The following is a 15,125-nucleotide window of genomic DNA, read 5'->3' as shown; positions in this document are numbered from 1 at the left end:
CAAGAGACTTGGATAATACTAAAGAATTGTACGATTAATAACTCATATAGACTAAAGAATGTAAAATTATGTGCAAGTAAGTAAATACATAAAGAATAAAGGTGGACTTTTGGTAGCTAGAGGTACTTAGAAGTGGAAAAAGGTCAGAAATGTTATGGAATGACATTACTAGAGGTAGATTTCAATAGGTTCACTCTCTTGCACACACATAATCATCTCCTGTCCATCAAAAACTAATGTTAACTCACTAAAACACTTTAGTCCTAATTCCATAGGTAAAAGAGCCTGAGTTTCCTAACTAAGCATCCATCCTATAAACACTTAACAAACAAACTCGCCTTAAGATCTAGAGTTTAAGATAACTAATGGGTCATGTTCCAACCCTAGATACTAGCATCCACTAGATCTCTAGTTTCAAGCCTAGGTGTAACAAGATACTTCCCAAAACCCTATGAACCATAAATCAAACCATGAATGTCCCATTACATGCAAGCATTAAGAGCTAAAACGAGAGACTAACATTTAATGGAAAAGGCATATATATAATAAAAAAATTTACAAGGTATAAGAGAGTTTAATGGCTACAAATGTCTCTAAGAAGATGGGTTTGGCCCTCTATTTTCATGGAGAGCCTCAAGCTTACAAAATGGCCATGGAAGAAGATGGAGAAGCCAAGAGGAAGAAGAGAGTGTTCCCACGAGCCCTAACAACCCTTTTAGCTCTCCTTTGAGTGAAAACGCGCCTCCAAACCACCAAAGGCCCTTCTCTCCTCGCGAAACCAGAAGAAATAGGGCAGAACTTGTACTCTCAGCATCTCGTCGCCCAACACACAACACCTCTCGCCAAGCGAGAATCTTCAAAAACATTAAAGTTATAGGATGTGGGCGCTCAGCGGTGGCTTGCCTAGCGAGAAGTATGTCTTGTCCAACGCCTAGATCTAAAGCACTCCCTATTTTGATGTTCTTCTTGCTTCTCTGGGTTGCCAAGGTTCTTTGATATGGCGAAGGATCTTCCTAGCACCAAAATAGATAAAAAAAATAGGGGATAAGAGTATTATTTATTTAATGTAGCCCAAAATATAAATATACATAAAAATAAGATAAAAGTGAGGATTTAAGCAAGTAATAAGCTAAATGAGAGCTAACTTTGCCACTAAAATAAAGCTTAGATAATGGTAAGAATTAAAATTATCAGCCATATTTCTTTTTCACTACAATGATAAGTGACGAAAATGGACTAGTGTTGGGTTGAATCAAACCATCTTGCAACAATTTCTAAATAATTTTCTTAATCATAGTTTTATAACTGAATGTATACAAATAAGGACGTACCCTAACCAAAGTAGTACTCCGTATGAGAGGGATGACATGATCATGACTTTGAATTTGTGGTAATCTTTAAGGTTTGCCAAAACAATAAAAGCAAATTTTTGAAGAACACCCAATAATTTTGTAAGAAGAGGTGGACATAATGAGACAAAGAGTTCCTTTAATGTCACATTAGCTTGTTGAGAATGTAAGGTGATAACATTGTCGTTGACGCGATCAAATTAATACTACTAAACTATAACAACTTTAGTATTGCTAAGATAGTAGCCAACAAAATAGAAAGTAAATTCAACTCCCAACGAACACGAAAATGATTATTAACAAATTAGTTCTTAGAAAACTATAAAAAAAGGTTAGTAAAATAATAAAGAAGATAAAGATAAAAAAAAAGGATTAAGGAATAAAGTAACAAAAGATAGAAAAAAAGAAATTTATAAAGATAATTAAAAAGATAAAAAAAATGATAAAGAAAATAGGTTGATTTTGTTGCTTTTTCAAAATAGGATTTATCATTGGTTATCTAAAAGATTACTGTTCAATTAATTATTATCATAGATTTTCAAATTAATCGATGTAAATTCTTAATTATTTAATAGCGTTCTCACTCTTAACCAAAGTACACTTTCAATTAAAAGTAAACAAATTGTAGATTAATCATAGTAAATTTAACCAAAGTACATTCTCAATTAAATATTACTATGCCTAATCATGTTTATTTTTTTACCTCTTATAGTAAAAAACTAATTAACCAAAGTACATTCTTGATTAATTCTTGTTAAGGTTTTTACCACTAATCAAAGTACATTCTCAATTATTGGCAAAAACCCAACCTAGCGAGCCATCTCCACTACCCAACGAGAGAATGACAACACTAGCCCAGCCAAGAGGCCTAAAGAACTGGAAAAAGCCATGTGCCTGAAAAGTGACCTCTCGCCCAACGAGAGGATTTGGTGGCCCAACGAAAACGCACTTTTTGGTGACCTTTTAAAGTATTGAGAGTTGAATAAAAAAGTATTTTTTGTACGTGGGAACATAGAAAAAGCTCAAGACATGGGTTGAGACACTTCTAGGACTTAAAAACTTCATCTTCCTTCATCATTTTCATCATCCAATCCATCTTTGTGTTCTAGAATGTATAGAAGTAGATAAACTCCATTTCATTGGGGTTGGATGTAATGTACCTAAACTATTTGTAGTTCTTTCTATGCAATAAAATATCTTTCATATTCCTTTTGTTATATCCGTTTTATTCACTTGCATGATGGAATATCTATGCTATTTTGTTGGTATCTAATCATTAGAAAATGTTTTGGAACCTAGACATGGATAGAACGACTAAGAGACTTGACTATAAACATAAACCAAGGCTCTTGGTCATTCTTAACATCTTTTCTTAATGCAAATCTTGTGTTTGAATATCTAAAGGATAAGTATTTTCAAATAAAGGTTTAGAACTTGTTTATAAGGAATAAGGGCTTGTTTACCTATGATGTGAATGCTTGAATGTGTTAGAGATATATTGCATGGATGAGTTCTTAGAGTTTGGGTAATGAAATCCAACCCCGATGTACCCATATCATTTTATAATCTTTATATTCAGTAATTTTATATGTTTGTAGTGTATTTGAACCAATTATCATTTATATTCATTTCTTAAATTAGTAAGTAATCATAATTAAGTAAAGAAACACAAATTCCTTGGAAAACAATATTTGGATTTATAATCTATATCACATGAACAATTTAATGCACTTGTCAAAGAGTTAAGAAGGCCTTCCACACGAGTGGCCAGAGACACAAATGTTGTATAATATTGCGGTATCCTTTTGTTGAAGCTTAAACAAGGTTGAGCATGGGGAATCAAACGAAAAAAGGGTCAAAGTGGGTCTCCATCGCATAAGCTAAAGCTTGCCACAGAATAAGAAGGTTGTTGCACTATAACTTCTTAAAGCAGGGCTCAACGTCACCTTCCATATGGATCGCCGCAATGAATAATTGTTGATAATCCAAAGTTTGTTTGGATCATCATTTATATTATTGTTATAATTTATGTAGATGTTATGACCATAGGTATAAAGACTCTTATTCTCGTATTATATCTTTTCATTTTTGTTGTTGAATTTTGTCTCATGAATCCAAACTCCTTTAAATTAACATGATGATGTTTTACATATAATAAATTTTTCTTTGTCATTTTAAGAAGAATTATATATGTATCTAGCCTAATGTGAAAAATTGATAAAATAGGTTCCTCATATGCTCTAGAAACTATTGTAATATCATTTAGCCAAAATGAAATTGTCATTCACAAATTCAAATTTATGTATTTTGTCTTAAACTTCATCAACGTAAGAGCTAAGATTTTGAACTTCTGAAAAAAAAAATACACCAATATGTGTGGACAACTATAAGAGCACCAACTAACAACAACGATGACGAGTAGCATAGAGAGGATCAATCTAGGGAGAACAACAATACAAACTTAGAGTAATGGAAAAGAGTGCAATAAAAAAAAAGCAAAGAAGAAAATGAACAACAATAATGAAAAAAAAACTTATTTCTTATACCACTTATAATAAAGTAGTGTTGACAATTCTTTTAGAAGCATCATTGTTAGCCCCTATACTGACGATTCCTAAAAAACTATTGGTGTATGTTAATGATTCTAAAGGAAGTACCATCTTAAAATTCGACTAAATTATAAAAATATTATTTGTCAATATGATTCTATTCAAATTGTCATTTATTTGGAATCATGATTCTATCATTTTATACCATTAGAAAGTATTTTTAATAATTGGTTAAAAATATAATTTAGCACTATATTATATATTCTTAATCTAACTAAAAAATTATCACATCATATATATATATATATATATATATATATATATATATATATATATATATATATATATATATATATAAATATATAAAGTTTTTAATTTAGGAGCTTTTGGAGTAAAAATGTGAATAGAACCGAATAGATATAGACAATCTTTTAATAAGAATGGGACACATATTTCAATCGACTATATTTCTATAAACTTATAAAAAACAAATATAAGAAAATAAGTTTTCTAAGTTGAAAATATTGTGTAAAATATATTAAAATAATGTTTTGTAGAAGCTAAAATTCACGTAGAATAAACTTAATTGACGTTTTAGCAAATGATTTTAACTTTTTCAAATAGCCCATTTTACCTATTGCATAAGTTTATTTTAGTTTAACTTATATTGAATAAGTTTATTTTTTCTCTTTTATAAATATCTATAAAACAAAGGGTTAAATATGTTTTTAGTCTCTAAATTATTGATCGTTTCTGGTTTTCGTCCCTCTTTCAAAGTAAGTCCTCATTCTTTTTGAACGTTCGTTTTAGTCCTCGGAATTTTGGTTTTGGTTTTAGTCCTCATTTGTTGCTAAATGAGGATCAAATTTTTAAACAGTGTTTAGTTTTCGAGGATTAAAACTAACGTTTTGAAAAGAATGAGGATCAAATTGTATCTTATTTTAAAAAGGAACGAAAACCAGAAACGGCCAATAATTTAGGAAGTAAAAACATATTTAACCTAAAAGAAATTGAGGGTTTAGGACCTAGGTAAAACCTTCTGCATGTTACATTATTCCCACACCAAAACGTTAAAGCCCTCTCTATTGAAAGGGGTTTTGCATTACGGTTCAGTTTTTCCCTCACAACACATAGTAGTGTGAAACAATGCCTTCGAGCTCGAATTCAAAGCAGAAAAGGAAGCAATTGAAGGCGCAGCTGCAAAACTCACCATTGTCGTCGAATGCCACCACCGTGCCTCCCAAAACGCAGCAACAACAAGCACAAGAGCATGCCTCTTTATGCGAAGAAGCTTCTAGAAAGTTCCCTTCTCTCATCGCTGAATCCGCGATCGTCGCTAAAATCATACATGTCGACGACACCGTTCCCCTTTTCAAGGGCTTCAGAATTTGGCTCTCCGAACCTTCGATGCTCTCCTCCTCTCTCTCCCCGGGTTCGATTGTGTCGGTAATCACCATCACCATCACAAACACATTTATGATTATCATCACATTTTTCTTCCACATACGCTTTATATTGTTCAATTACCTTTTGTATAAACTAATGTACCTAACGTAGCATTTTGCTGCCTTCTTAGACTGAACTTGAACTTTATAGTTCCACTCGTTTGGTTCATGTATATTAGATAATATGTTTTGTATTACTGAACTTATATAGCTAATTGTATTTTTATGTGAAGTTAATAAATAAAAATTTATAAAATAATTATAATTGTAAATGAAGTCGAGCTAACTACTCATTTGGAAGTTCAATGAATTGATACCGGATTTAGTCTCAAATTATGTTCGAATTGATACAGTTAATTTCCCTCAAGTTTAAAGAGTTTAACTTTGGTTCTTATAATATTCTGTTTAAAGCAAATTGGTCTTTATGTCAGTTTTGGCACCAACTGTGTCAATTATGGCTGATTTGTCATTTCTTACAGTTTGGCACGTATTACCAAATTAGTTATATGAACTATAAAAAAGGAAAAGATTGGTTTAGCAAAGTAACTTAAGTTGCCAGAGTGAAATTTTTGAAACATGAGGCGAAACTGAAACCTATGAAAGCAAATATTATATTTTAGCTAATGAATGTCAATATCGGTTTGCCGAATCAGTTTGTAATTGGATTCTTTGTTATGCTGCTATACTTCTTTCATCATTTTGATTGATTTTTAGGTGTCTATTCCATCTTCAGACGAGAAAAGTTCACAATTGCATAGTTTTCCCCTCGTGTCATTAGCTAATGAGTGTGCCAAATGCCATGGACTGGAAATCGGGACGGCAGTTGATGATGATGATGCGGGGAACTACTTTGTGCTTGCAACGGTGTTTCCTGCTAATAAGGTTTGTCCTGTTACTATTCTTTTTCATAAAATTGTTTCTTATGAGCTGTATTTAAAGGAGACCTTTTTTTATATGTAAGTCTGTGCATGTATTTATATTTATAAACGTGCGGCATCTACCCTTACCAGACTTCTATATTTTATTACATTTACATAGGTTTTGAAGGATGGAGTACGCCTGTCTTCAAACCTTTATTATTCTATGGGATGTCCTCCTATGGGTTCAAGTGTGTTTGTTTGTGCATTACAGAAACAACTCTTGCCTACTCCTGCCAGTGGGAGCAATCAAAAGCATTATATGGAAAATAATTGTTTACCTATTAATAATTGCAAGGAATTGTATCTTCAGTTGGTTCCTTCTAAAAGTGGGCTACCATTGAAGTTTAATAATTTTCCCTCATTGGACGTGTCTAAGGTGAAATCTCATGTCCAATTTGAGAATGACATTGTGGCTTCTCCTGCAACACCTTCTTCTGTATCAAAGTTTTCTAATGTTAGTGGTTTGTCTTCTCCACAATTTGAGGATTCAGCATCTAGTGTGCCAAATCAGAAGAGTCAATCACTGATTTCATCTGATGTCAGCTTAGCATTAAGTGATGAAAGTTCTAAGCAGTCACTTGAGACATGGGCAACTTCATGGTTATATTCTCGATCTTTACTTCTAGGGAATCTTGTCAGTATTCCAATGTTTTCAGAGTGTTTTTTACAAGTGATAGGAGCTAAGAAGAAGCCAGTTGCCAAATCTGGTCATTTTCCATCAGATGGAAGCAGTGATTTATATCCTGAGGATTCTGATATAGCAGATAGTGTATATCAGGCTTTCACTGTTAATTACGAAACAAAGGTAATTTTATCTTTGCCGTCAAATGCAGCATCAGCATCTGAACAGCCAATTCAAAGGGATATACCTTGTGTGAAACTAGAACACAAAGTTGCTAATGTTAGCTTACCTGATAAAATCTCTAAATTAGGTGGTCTATCCAAAGAATATACACTTCTAAAGGACATAATTTCTTCGTCAGTGAACGATGCTTTATCAAGGTAGGTTTTGTCTGATGCATATTTTCACATGTGAGTTTAACACTTAATAATGAACACTTTTATTTATTTATCTCCTTGCTGTAGATTGTGTGTTGTTCTATGCATAATTTTTGTTTGGTGGATTCAAGTAGATTGTGAATGATGCTTTATCAAGGTATATTTTAACATGTGGGTTAAATAATGAATATTTTTATGGTTAAATATGTTTGTAGTCCCTAGGCTTGGATGCCAAATTGGAATTTGCTCCTATCCCAAACTTTAATACATTTTAGTCTCCAAACTTTAAAAAATGAATGAATATAGTTCTTTTAAGTTAATAACATTCATTTTTTTTACGTGTTAAACGACGTTCTAGGTTGATATTTGAGTTGAAATATGTCAAAAGAAAACAACTCAAACACCAACTTGAAACACTGTTTGACACGTCCAAAAGATTTTATCTATTTATTTTTAAAGTTTGGGAACCAAATCAAAGTTTGGGACAAAGATGAATTAATTATCATTTAATTCTTCTTTCTTGTACACTTCACTGTGTGTGAAGAACATTATTTTTTTTAATTAATGGATAACCATTGAAATTTTACTCATAAGAGAACCCATGTCCTTCATAGAAGTCACTTACTGATAGCTTTAATTTGCATATATTATGATTTTTTGAACAAGATAAAGTTCAAGTTATCTCTTGTTCTTAATGGATTTAATTTGCATATATTATGATTTTTTTAAAACTTCATACGATTCAGTTAATTCTTTGATTTATCTAGTCAGTTTATTAGAAGCATGGATTTTGACAATTTCTTGATGTTCATTTGTATCAGTTTATAACTGTCAATGATTAAATTTATAGTTCAAAGTACGTACCTCAATGATCATGGTTATATGTTCTCGCATACTTATTTGCATTCTGACATGCACTTCTAAATGCTCATGCTTCTTGTTTTTCCAAACTGTAGCTTTGGTCTAAGAACTACAAGAGGTGTCCTTCTTCATGGTCCAACCGGTACAGGAAAGACTTCCCTGGCTCAATTATGTACTCATGATGTTGGAGTCAAATTTTTCCCAATAAATGGACCTGAAATTGTTACCCAATATTATGGGGAAAGTGAGCAAGCTTTGCATAAAGTTTTTGATTCCGCCATTGAAGCTGCACCTGCTGTGGTTAGATTTTGTCAAAATATTGTGTTTGAGCTAAATAATATTTCTGCGAGCTACATATCACGTGAATTTGTTGAAGTTTTACATTATAGTTTTAGACCTTTAGGGTTAACTCTTATCATGTGCAATACTGCAAGTATGCATGTAGTTTAGTGGGGATTTTCTAATTGTGATTTCCCTTTTCTCATTTGTGATACAACTAATGTATTTATCAAGAGCCCCTTAAATAATTCCGGTGTAATATCTCTAATATGGTATATGTTACTTGATTTGTGGAGTCAGTAACACACTTAACACTTTGAGGCTTCATGAATATATAAGAATTTTGCTGCTAGAATGGTGATCTAAATAAATCAAGTGAAACTTAAAGGAGGTATAATATAAAGATTTCTGAGTTTTCTGATGCATTCAATTACTAATGCTGTTAATTTTGTATATTGGTGAGATTTGCAGGCAATAGTATTATATAAAGTTAAAATTTAAGCTTTATTTTTTCATTTAATGCTCTGGTTTTTATTTTAAATTCTGGTGAGAAAATTATGGATTATTATATTTTTGTTTAATTCTCTTCTATGATCTAAAAATCCTTAATTGTTTCCTGAATTATTAAATATTCATGAATAGTTCTTTTTACGTACAACTTCAGGAAGTTATTGATGGTAGCCTCTAATTGTGTATTTAGTTATGTAAAAAGACAGTCTTATATGGGAAATTGTTCTTGTATCTATAATTTATCTGGTGTGAGATTCACCACAAAATATTCAGGTGAGAGTTACACTGTTAAAGCAGGTATATTTAAATCAGTGACACTTTCTCTTCAATAGTCTTAGATTTGTTGAAACATTTCCAATCTTGACATTTTTCTCCAAGCTTTTGATACTCTAGTTTTATATTTTTCAGGTTCAATGAGAATAGTGCCCCTGATTTTAAAACTGATGTTTATATTCAAAGTTCTCCCGATTGGCTGAATATGTGATTTCTGTTATGTACAGGTATTCATTGATGAATTAGATGCCATTGCCCCTGCAAGGAAAGAAGGAGGTGAAGAGTTATCTCAAAGATTGGTTGCGACTTTATTGAATATGATGGATGGAATTAGTAGAACTGAAGGGTTACTTGTAATTGCTGCCACTAACCGCCCTGACCATATTGATCCAGCTCTCAGACGACCTGGAAGATTTGACAAGGAAATTGAAATTGGTATTACCTATGCTAGTACCTCCCAGTCAATAGCATGCTATTATCTTAAAATAAATGCGTACATGCCTAACTGTGAATTTTACACTTAACTTCTGCCTCCACATGTTACTACTTTGTAAGGATGATCTAGTTTGATATGTAAACACAGTGCAATTTCGGCACCATGTATATATGTACTTTTATCAAAAATAGAAAAAATAGGTTCATAATGTACTGTTGCTCCTTTTCATTCCAATATCTAAACTTCTATTACTTTACTACTATAAATACCTTCTTTTGTTGATTATATTCTGTTATAAGACTGCCATTTCGCAATGGGCAGATTTCCAGATTTGCTATTCAATGATGACTTGATAATAAAATTGTGCTTCATTGTACATGTTGGGTTTTGGATTTCATGTCCCTGTTCTAAAAAAAGCCCACTACCCTTAACAGTATGAGGTTTATTGTAACTATTTATTTTGAGGCTTTTTATTAAAAGAACACATAATATCATGGTCTTTCTTTGAGTTAAATATTTTTTTACAAATGTGTTATTTTACATCGAGGCTTTTAGCTATTACTGCCATGGGTAGTTACATAATCTCAATTGGTTCTCCATTATTTATGAAATGGCATACTAGAAATCTGTAAAGTTGCATATTGTTGTCCTTTTATTTTGTGAAAGAGACAAATGCAATATGTGCTATTTTTAGGGCCGGGGTATAATCACCACAAGCTTTGTTGTGCAACTTCTCTATTCCTGAGGCAAAAAGGGAATATTGGAATTCCATTTTGATCCTTGAAAATTACCAATGCCACTATGTAGTGGTTAACTTACATGTTCATGAGTGACTTTGACTCGTAAAATAATGTTAGTCTGAAGCAAGCATTTTGGGATACAGATCAATTTTTCTGTTTTAAATACTTCAATGGATTAACAGAGTAACTCATTCACTGTACATGTCAAATCCATATGCAGGTGTGCCATCCCCCAAACAACGTTCAGATATTTTGTTCACTCTTCTCAATGAAATGGATCATTGTCTCTCTGAGTTACAAATTGAACAGCTTGGTACAGTCACTCATGGTTTTGTGGGTGCTGATCTAGTTGCACTTTGCAATGAGGCAGCCTTGATTTGTCTACGGCATTATGCTAGCTTTAAGAAGACTTATGATTCTTGTTCTGATTATATAACCGGGAAACCTGTTCTGAGGAATGGTGCAACAAACTCAATAGATCATTTGGATGAGTCAACTTCATCTACTTCAGATATGTTGGCCGCCAGTTGTGTATTACCTTCTTGCATGGTAACTTGTGAAACTACGGATATAATTCCTGATAGTGGTAAAGAAGAGCAGATTTTGAAAGTAAGCTTTGAAGATTTTCAGAAGGCCAGGATGAAAATAAGACCTAGTGCCATGAGAGAGGTATGATTGATGCCATGAGTAGGATTTTTTGCGAACTTGTTTTTACAAAAGTATATTATCTTACCCAAGATTTGTCTTATTTGGCTTATTTTGGTATTCCCTAATTTTTTGCTAATCGCTTTCAAGTTTCATCATAGAATGCATTGTCTTAGTGTTGCCAACAGGCATATCCTGGCTCATTAAAATTACTTAAACAAGGAATGCCATCTCTTGTCACCAGCCCCGTTCAACTGTGATCTGTTGTTAGCTGCAATCAGTTTAGTCACTTATATCTATGGAATTTCTCTTAAATAAAATTATATTCCTTTTGTATTCTCTTTATCTACACTTTATTTGATACAAACTATTGAAGTTGAGGAACTTATGATCACAATGCTTTGGTGAGATCTGATGTTCTGTTCATGTAACGTTGTTTATAACATGATTAGATATGCACAGATGAGAATTTTCTACATCAAAATTTTTATGAAAAGGGATTGTGAAGCATAATACTTTTGTTATCAAATTTTTTATGCTTAGGTAATCCTTGAGGTTCCAAAAGTTAATTGGGAAGATGTTGGCGGTCAAAAGGAGGTCAAAGCTCAATTGATGGAAGCAGTTGAATGGCCACAGAAACACCATGATGCATTCGACCGTATTGGAACTCGCCCTCCTACAGGTGTATTGATGTTTGGGCCTCCAGGTTGTAGTAAAACCCTCATGGCACGTGCAGTTGCTTCTGAAGCAGGGTTGAACTTTCTAGCAGTCAAGGGTCCTGAACTCTTCAGCAAATGGGTTGGTGAATCTGAGAAGGCCGTCAGATCATTATTTGCAAAAGCAAGGGTCAATGCCCCATCAATAGTATTTTTTGATGAAATAGACAGTCTTGCTGTAACTCGTGGGAAGGAAAGTGATGGTGTTTCAGTGTCAGATAGGGTCATGAGTCAACTTCTTGTTGAGTTAGATGGTTAGTGATGAATCTTGGGCAGTGGAAATGTGAATTATTGCTTATATACATATTGCTTAATATGTAAGATAAATTAGGGCTCATTCAGCAGGCTCCAAAGCATGTTGATTTGATATTTGTTGGCCAGAAAATTATTATTTTTTTTAAAAACCAGTTAGTTTTGAAGTTTGGATTGGGATCATATTTTTCTTTTGACAATCTTTATTTGTGTCAGGTCTACATCAAAGAGTTAATGTCACTGTCATAGCTGCTACAAATAGGCCAGACAAGATTGACCCTGCCCTTTTAAGGCCAGGTACCCTCTCTCTTATGTTGTTCTCCAAGTGTTCTATGCCCATTCAGATACATGATGGTGGATGAGTTTTATTAACAGCATAAGTTTTAAAATGACTGACGTTAAACATTTACAGGACGCTTTGACCGTCTGCTATATGTTGGACCTCCAAATGAGGCGGATAGGGAAGAGATATTTCGCATTCATCTACGTAAAATCCCATGCGGTTCTGATGTTAGCCTTAGAGAACTAGCTCTACTCACAGATGGTTGTACTGGGGCTGACATATCATTGATATGTCGTGAGGCAGCTGTTGCAGCAATTGAGGTGTGTCAATCAACATGACTTTTTGATGGATGTGTTGTCACTTTTTGCAAAGTAAAATTTGTTTTGATGTTATGTTGCCAGGAGAGCCTTGATGCTTCAGTTATAACAATGAAGCATTTAAAGATGGCAATCAAACAGATCCAGCCATCAGATGTTCACTCCTACCAAAAGCTGTCAACAAAATTTCAAAGGGCCGTCCACTGCAGTGATATAAAGGATGAATTCAATCCTATGCAGCGCGACATTAAATCTACTCACTTCAACATTTGGTAAACGTGTCTTGTTCCATCCTGTGATAATTAGAATTCATTTGTGTTTTTGGGGTCCACAAGGTGGAATTAGAAATTGAAAATGGTTTTGCTGAGGTCAGCTGAAAACTGATTTTTACAGCTGAAAACTAAATTATCTTGTTTTTCTTTTAATGCCTCTGAATAAGCAGGAAGTTCATAAAATCTTGCACGTTGTTCCTCTATCAGACTCCAGCTTCCATCTTCAATTTAAGAACTGCTCGAAGTAGTTAACTACAGGCCTCAGAGTACTATTATGTTTGTCATATTCCTCCCATGACTGGGTTCATGTTCATTAATTGAGGATCATCTGCACTGCAAACTCTAGATTGAGCCTTTATTAGGTATGAACGCAGTATGATGTTTGTTATATTCCTGAGGCTGGGTCTACTTGCTTATGGAGCACAAATATGAGGATCAATGTGTACACCAACAGAAAAAGGGTGCAATTGCTGAAATATGTGCTGAAAACCCCCTTGACTAAATCATGGACAGCCTTTCCGGTGAAAGATGAATATATTTTTAGAATGATTACTAACGTGGTTTTGCTTGCTTCAAAGGTTTATTACTTTTGAAGGTGAGAGAAGCAAGGACGTTGTCTGAGGAAACGGTCACTCAAATCTGTGTCTTTTTCAGCAGGCCAATTTTCTAAAGGTCTCGACCACATAGGTTTACACACAAAATAATAAATTATGGAGTTTGTTGATAAAACTTACATAGCTTGAGGAATATGTTGTAAATTAGCTGAGAGCAACGCATATACAGATTACCCTTGTTTTGGCCAATTCAATGCGTCATAACAATTGTAGATTAAATTTTTTTACTAGCAATTTCTTTAGCAAATTGGTCAAAAATTTCTTAGCTGAAAAGTTGATTTTATTAACTTTTGTAGATGCTGCATTATTGACACATCATTAGATTATTATTATCATTATTAGTCTTCTTTGTTGGATGGCTGCAACGGGCTCACTGAATCTACTCATTGAAATGTACAAGTGATTTTTTTCGTACGATTTTTTAATGAGAATATGTTTCTCCGCTCAAAATTACATCTATACCCCGTTTCACGTCAGTCATGAATGATGCATACTTTTTGGTATGAGATTTTTTTGTTTTGGTCAAAGGGTTTTTCGGGCACGATAGTTATTTTCAGTGAGATTTGAATTTCTAAACTGCTAGCACATTTTGTCTATAATTTCAGCTCGCCAACGAGTTAGACCTGAATAGTTTGTCTGTGATGATTGGATAAACATCACGAATTTAAGATTCTTTACCATTTGGTAGTTTCTTAGGCTGTCAAATTTTCATGTGAATACTAAACAGTCTAGCAATAACACGACGCCACAAACTTTTGTCAGCTCGTTACTTTTCTGTCCTACTGTAAAATACTATTTAACTAACAAAAGTTATACTTTTATTTGTCACATATCTGTAAGTAAAAAAATCCGCCGTAAAGTTGTTCCGTTTTTTTTCATTTTACATCATTGTAATATTTTATTTTTACAAACCCAGAAATCACCATAAAAAGGATATATAAATAAATATATATATATAACAGTATGTGAAAATGTTCGTTTTTGTATTTTGTTGGATTTGATCTCCGAGGTCCAATAATATTGTTCCAATAAAATAGGATGCGTATTTTTTATTTAAATGTTAAAGATTGAGAAATTTAGGTATTGTTGAGACGAAGTTATTGAAGTGGGAAATTTTATATTAGGGAAAGACGAAGAGGAGATATGAAGACAGGGTGTTCGATATTTCTAATTGTAGACATGTAAATAGTTTTGGATTGGTGGGTATTTTTGATGAATATTCCTGGTAGAGAAAAGAGGGAGAAACAAGTGTAGCACCAGAAGAGAAGAATAGTATAGGAGGGCATTGTGTGATAAATGCCAAAACATTAATGATAGAAGAGATACACCTGTCATGATATTGGTATTTTGTTGAAACATCAAACATGGGTATCACATGGGGGTACCCTTATCATATTACTTTGATTCAATTGGTCAGTCAGTACTGTTGGCAATACTGCACGAGGAAACATGCCTTTCTAGGGACAATAATTGCACCATACCCTTTTACTAAGAATAGGTAGACAAAACCCCCCAACCCTTCATGCCTCTTGTGTTTCCCCCTCACCTTCTTTTGTGTAGTGCTGCAAATGCAATGCAACACACTACAATCTATGACTCACTCAGTGACTCATCATGAGTGATTAGGGTATAAATCCATTTCTGCAACAACACAGGTATCCCACT

At 33.4% G+C, this 15,125-nt stretch overlaps 1 protein-coding gene across 1 annotated transcript; it reads left to right on the top strand.

The window, feature by feature from the left end:
• Window positions 1–4,835: 4,835 nt before the first annotated feature.
• Window positions 4,836–13,816, top strand: CIP111 (Cam interacting protein 111). The gene is made up of 11 exons (XM_047309200.2): window positions 4,836–5,344; window positions 6,058–6,225; window positions 6,382–7,265; window positions 8,219–8,423; window positions 9,413–9,620; window positions 10,582–11,030; window positions 11,550–11,976; window positions 12,191–12,271; window positions 12,387–12,577; window positions 12,659–12,846; window positions 13,017–13,816. The coding sequence occupies exons 1-11, from the start codon at window positions 5,045–5,047 to the stop codon at window positions 13,096–13,098; spliced, it is 3,183 nt and encodes a 1,060-aa protein (XP_047165156.2). The 5' UTR covers window positions 4,836–5,044; the 3' UTR covers window positions 13,099–13,816.
• The last annotated feature ends 1,309 nt before the right edge of the window (window positions 13,817–15,125 follow it).

The sequence above is a fragment of the Vigna umbellata genome, chromosome 5, assembly GCF_029865625.1.
Source record: "Vigna umbellata cultivar VRB3 chromosome 5, Vumbellata_1.0, whole genome shotgun sequence".
Lineage (NCBI taxonomy): Eukaryota > Viridiplantae > Streptophyta > Magnoliopsida > Fabales > Fabaceae > Vigna > Vigna umbellata.
Note: the sequence above shows the minus strand (reverse complement) of the source record. Positions and strands in the feature narration are given on the sequence as shown.

Bases quoted from the DNA above. Each gene is read 5' to 3' on its own strand.
- CIP111 (XM_047309200.2), top strand. From the start codon at position 5,045: ATGCCTTCGAGCTCGAATTCAAAGCAGAAAAGGAAGCAATTGAAGGCG. The intron at 7,266-8,218 runs GTAGGTTTTGTC...TCCAAACTGTAG, and splicing joins GTGAACGATGCTTTATCAAG to CTTTGGTCTAAGAACTACAA. The intron at 11,031-11,549 runs GTATGATTGATG...TTTTATGCTTAG, and splicing joins GACCTAGTGCCATGAGAGAG to GTAATCCTTGAGGTTCCAAA.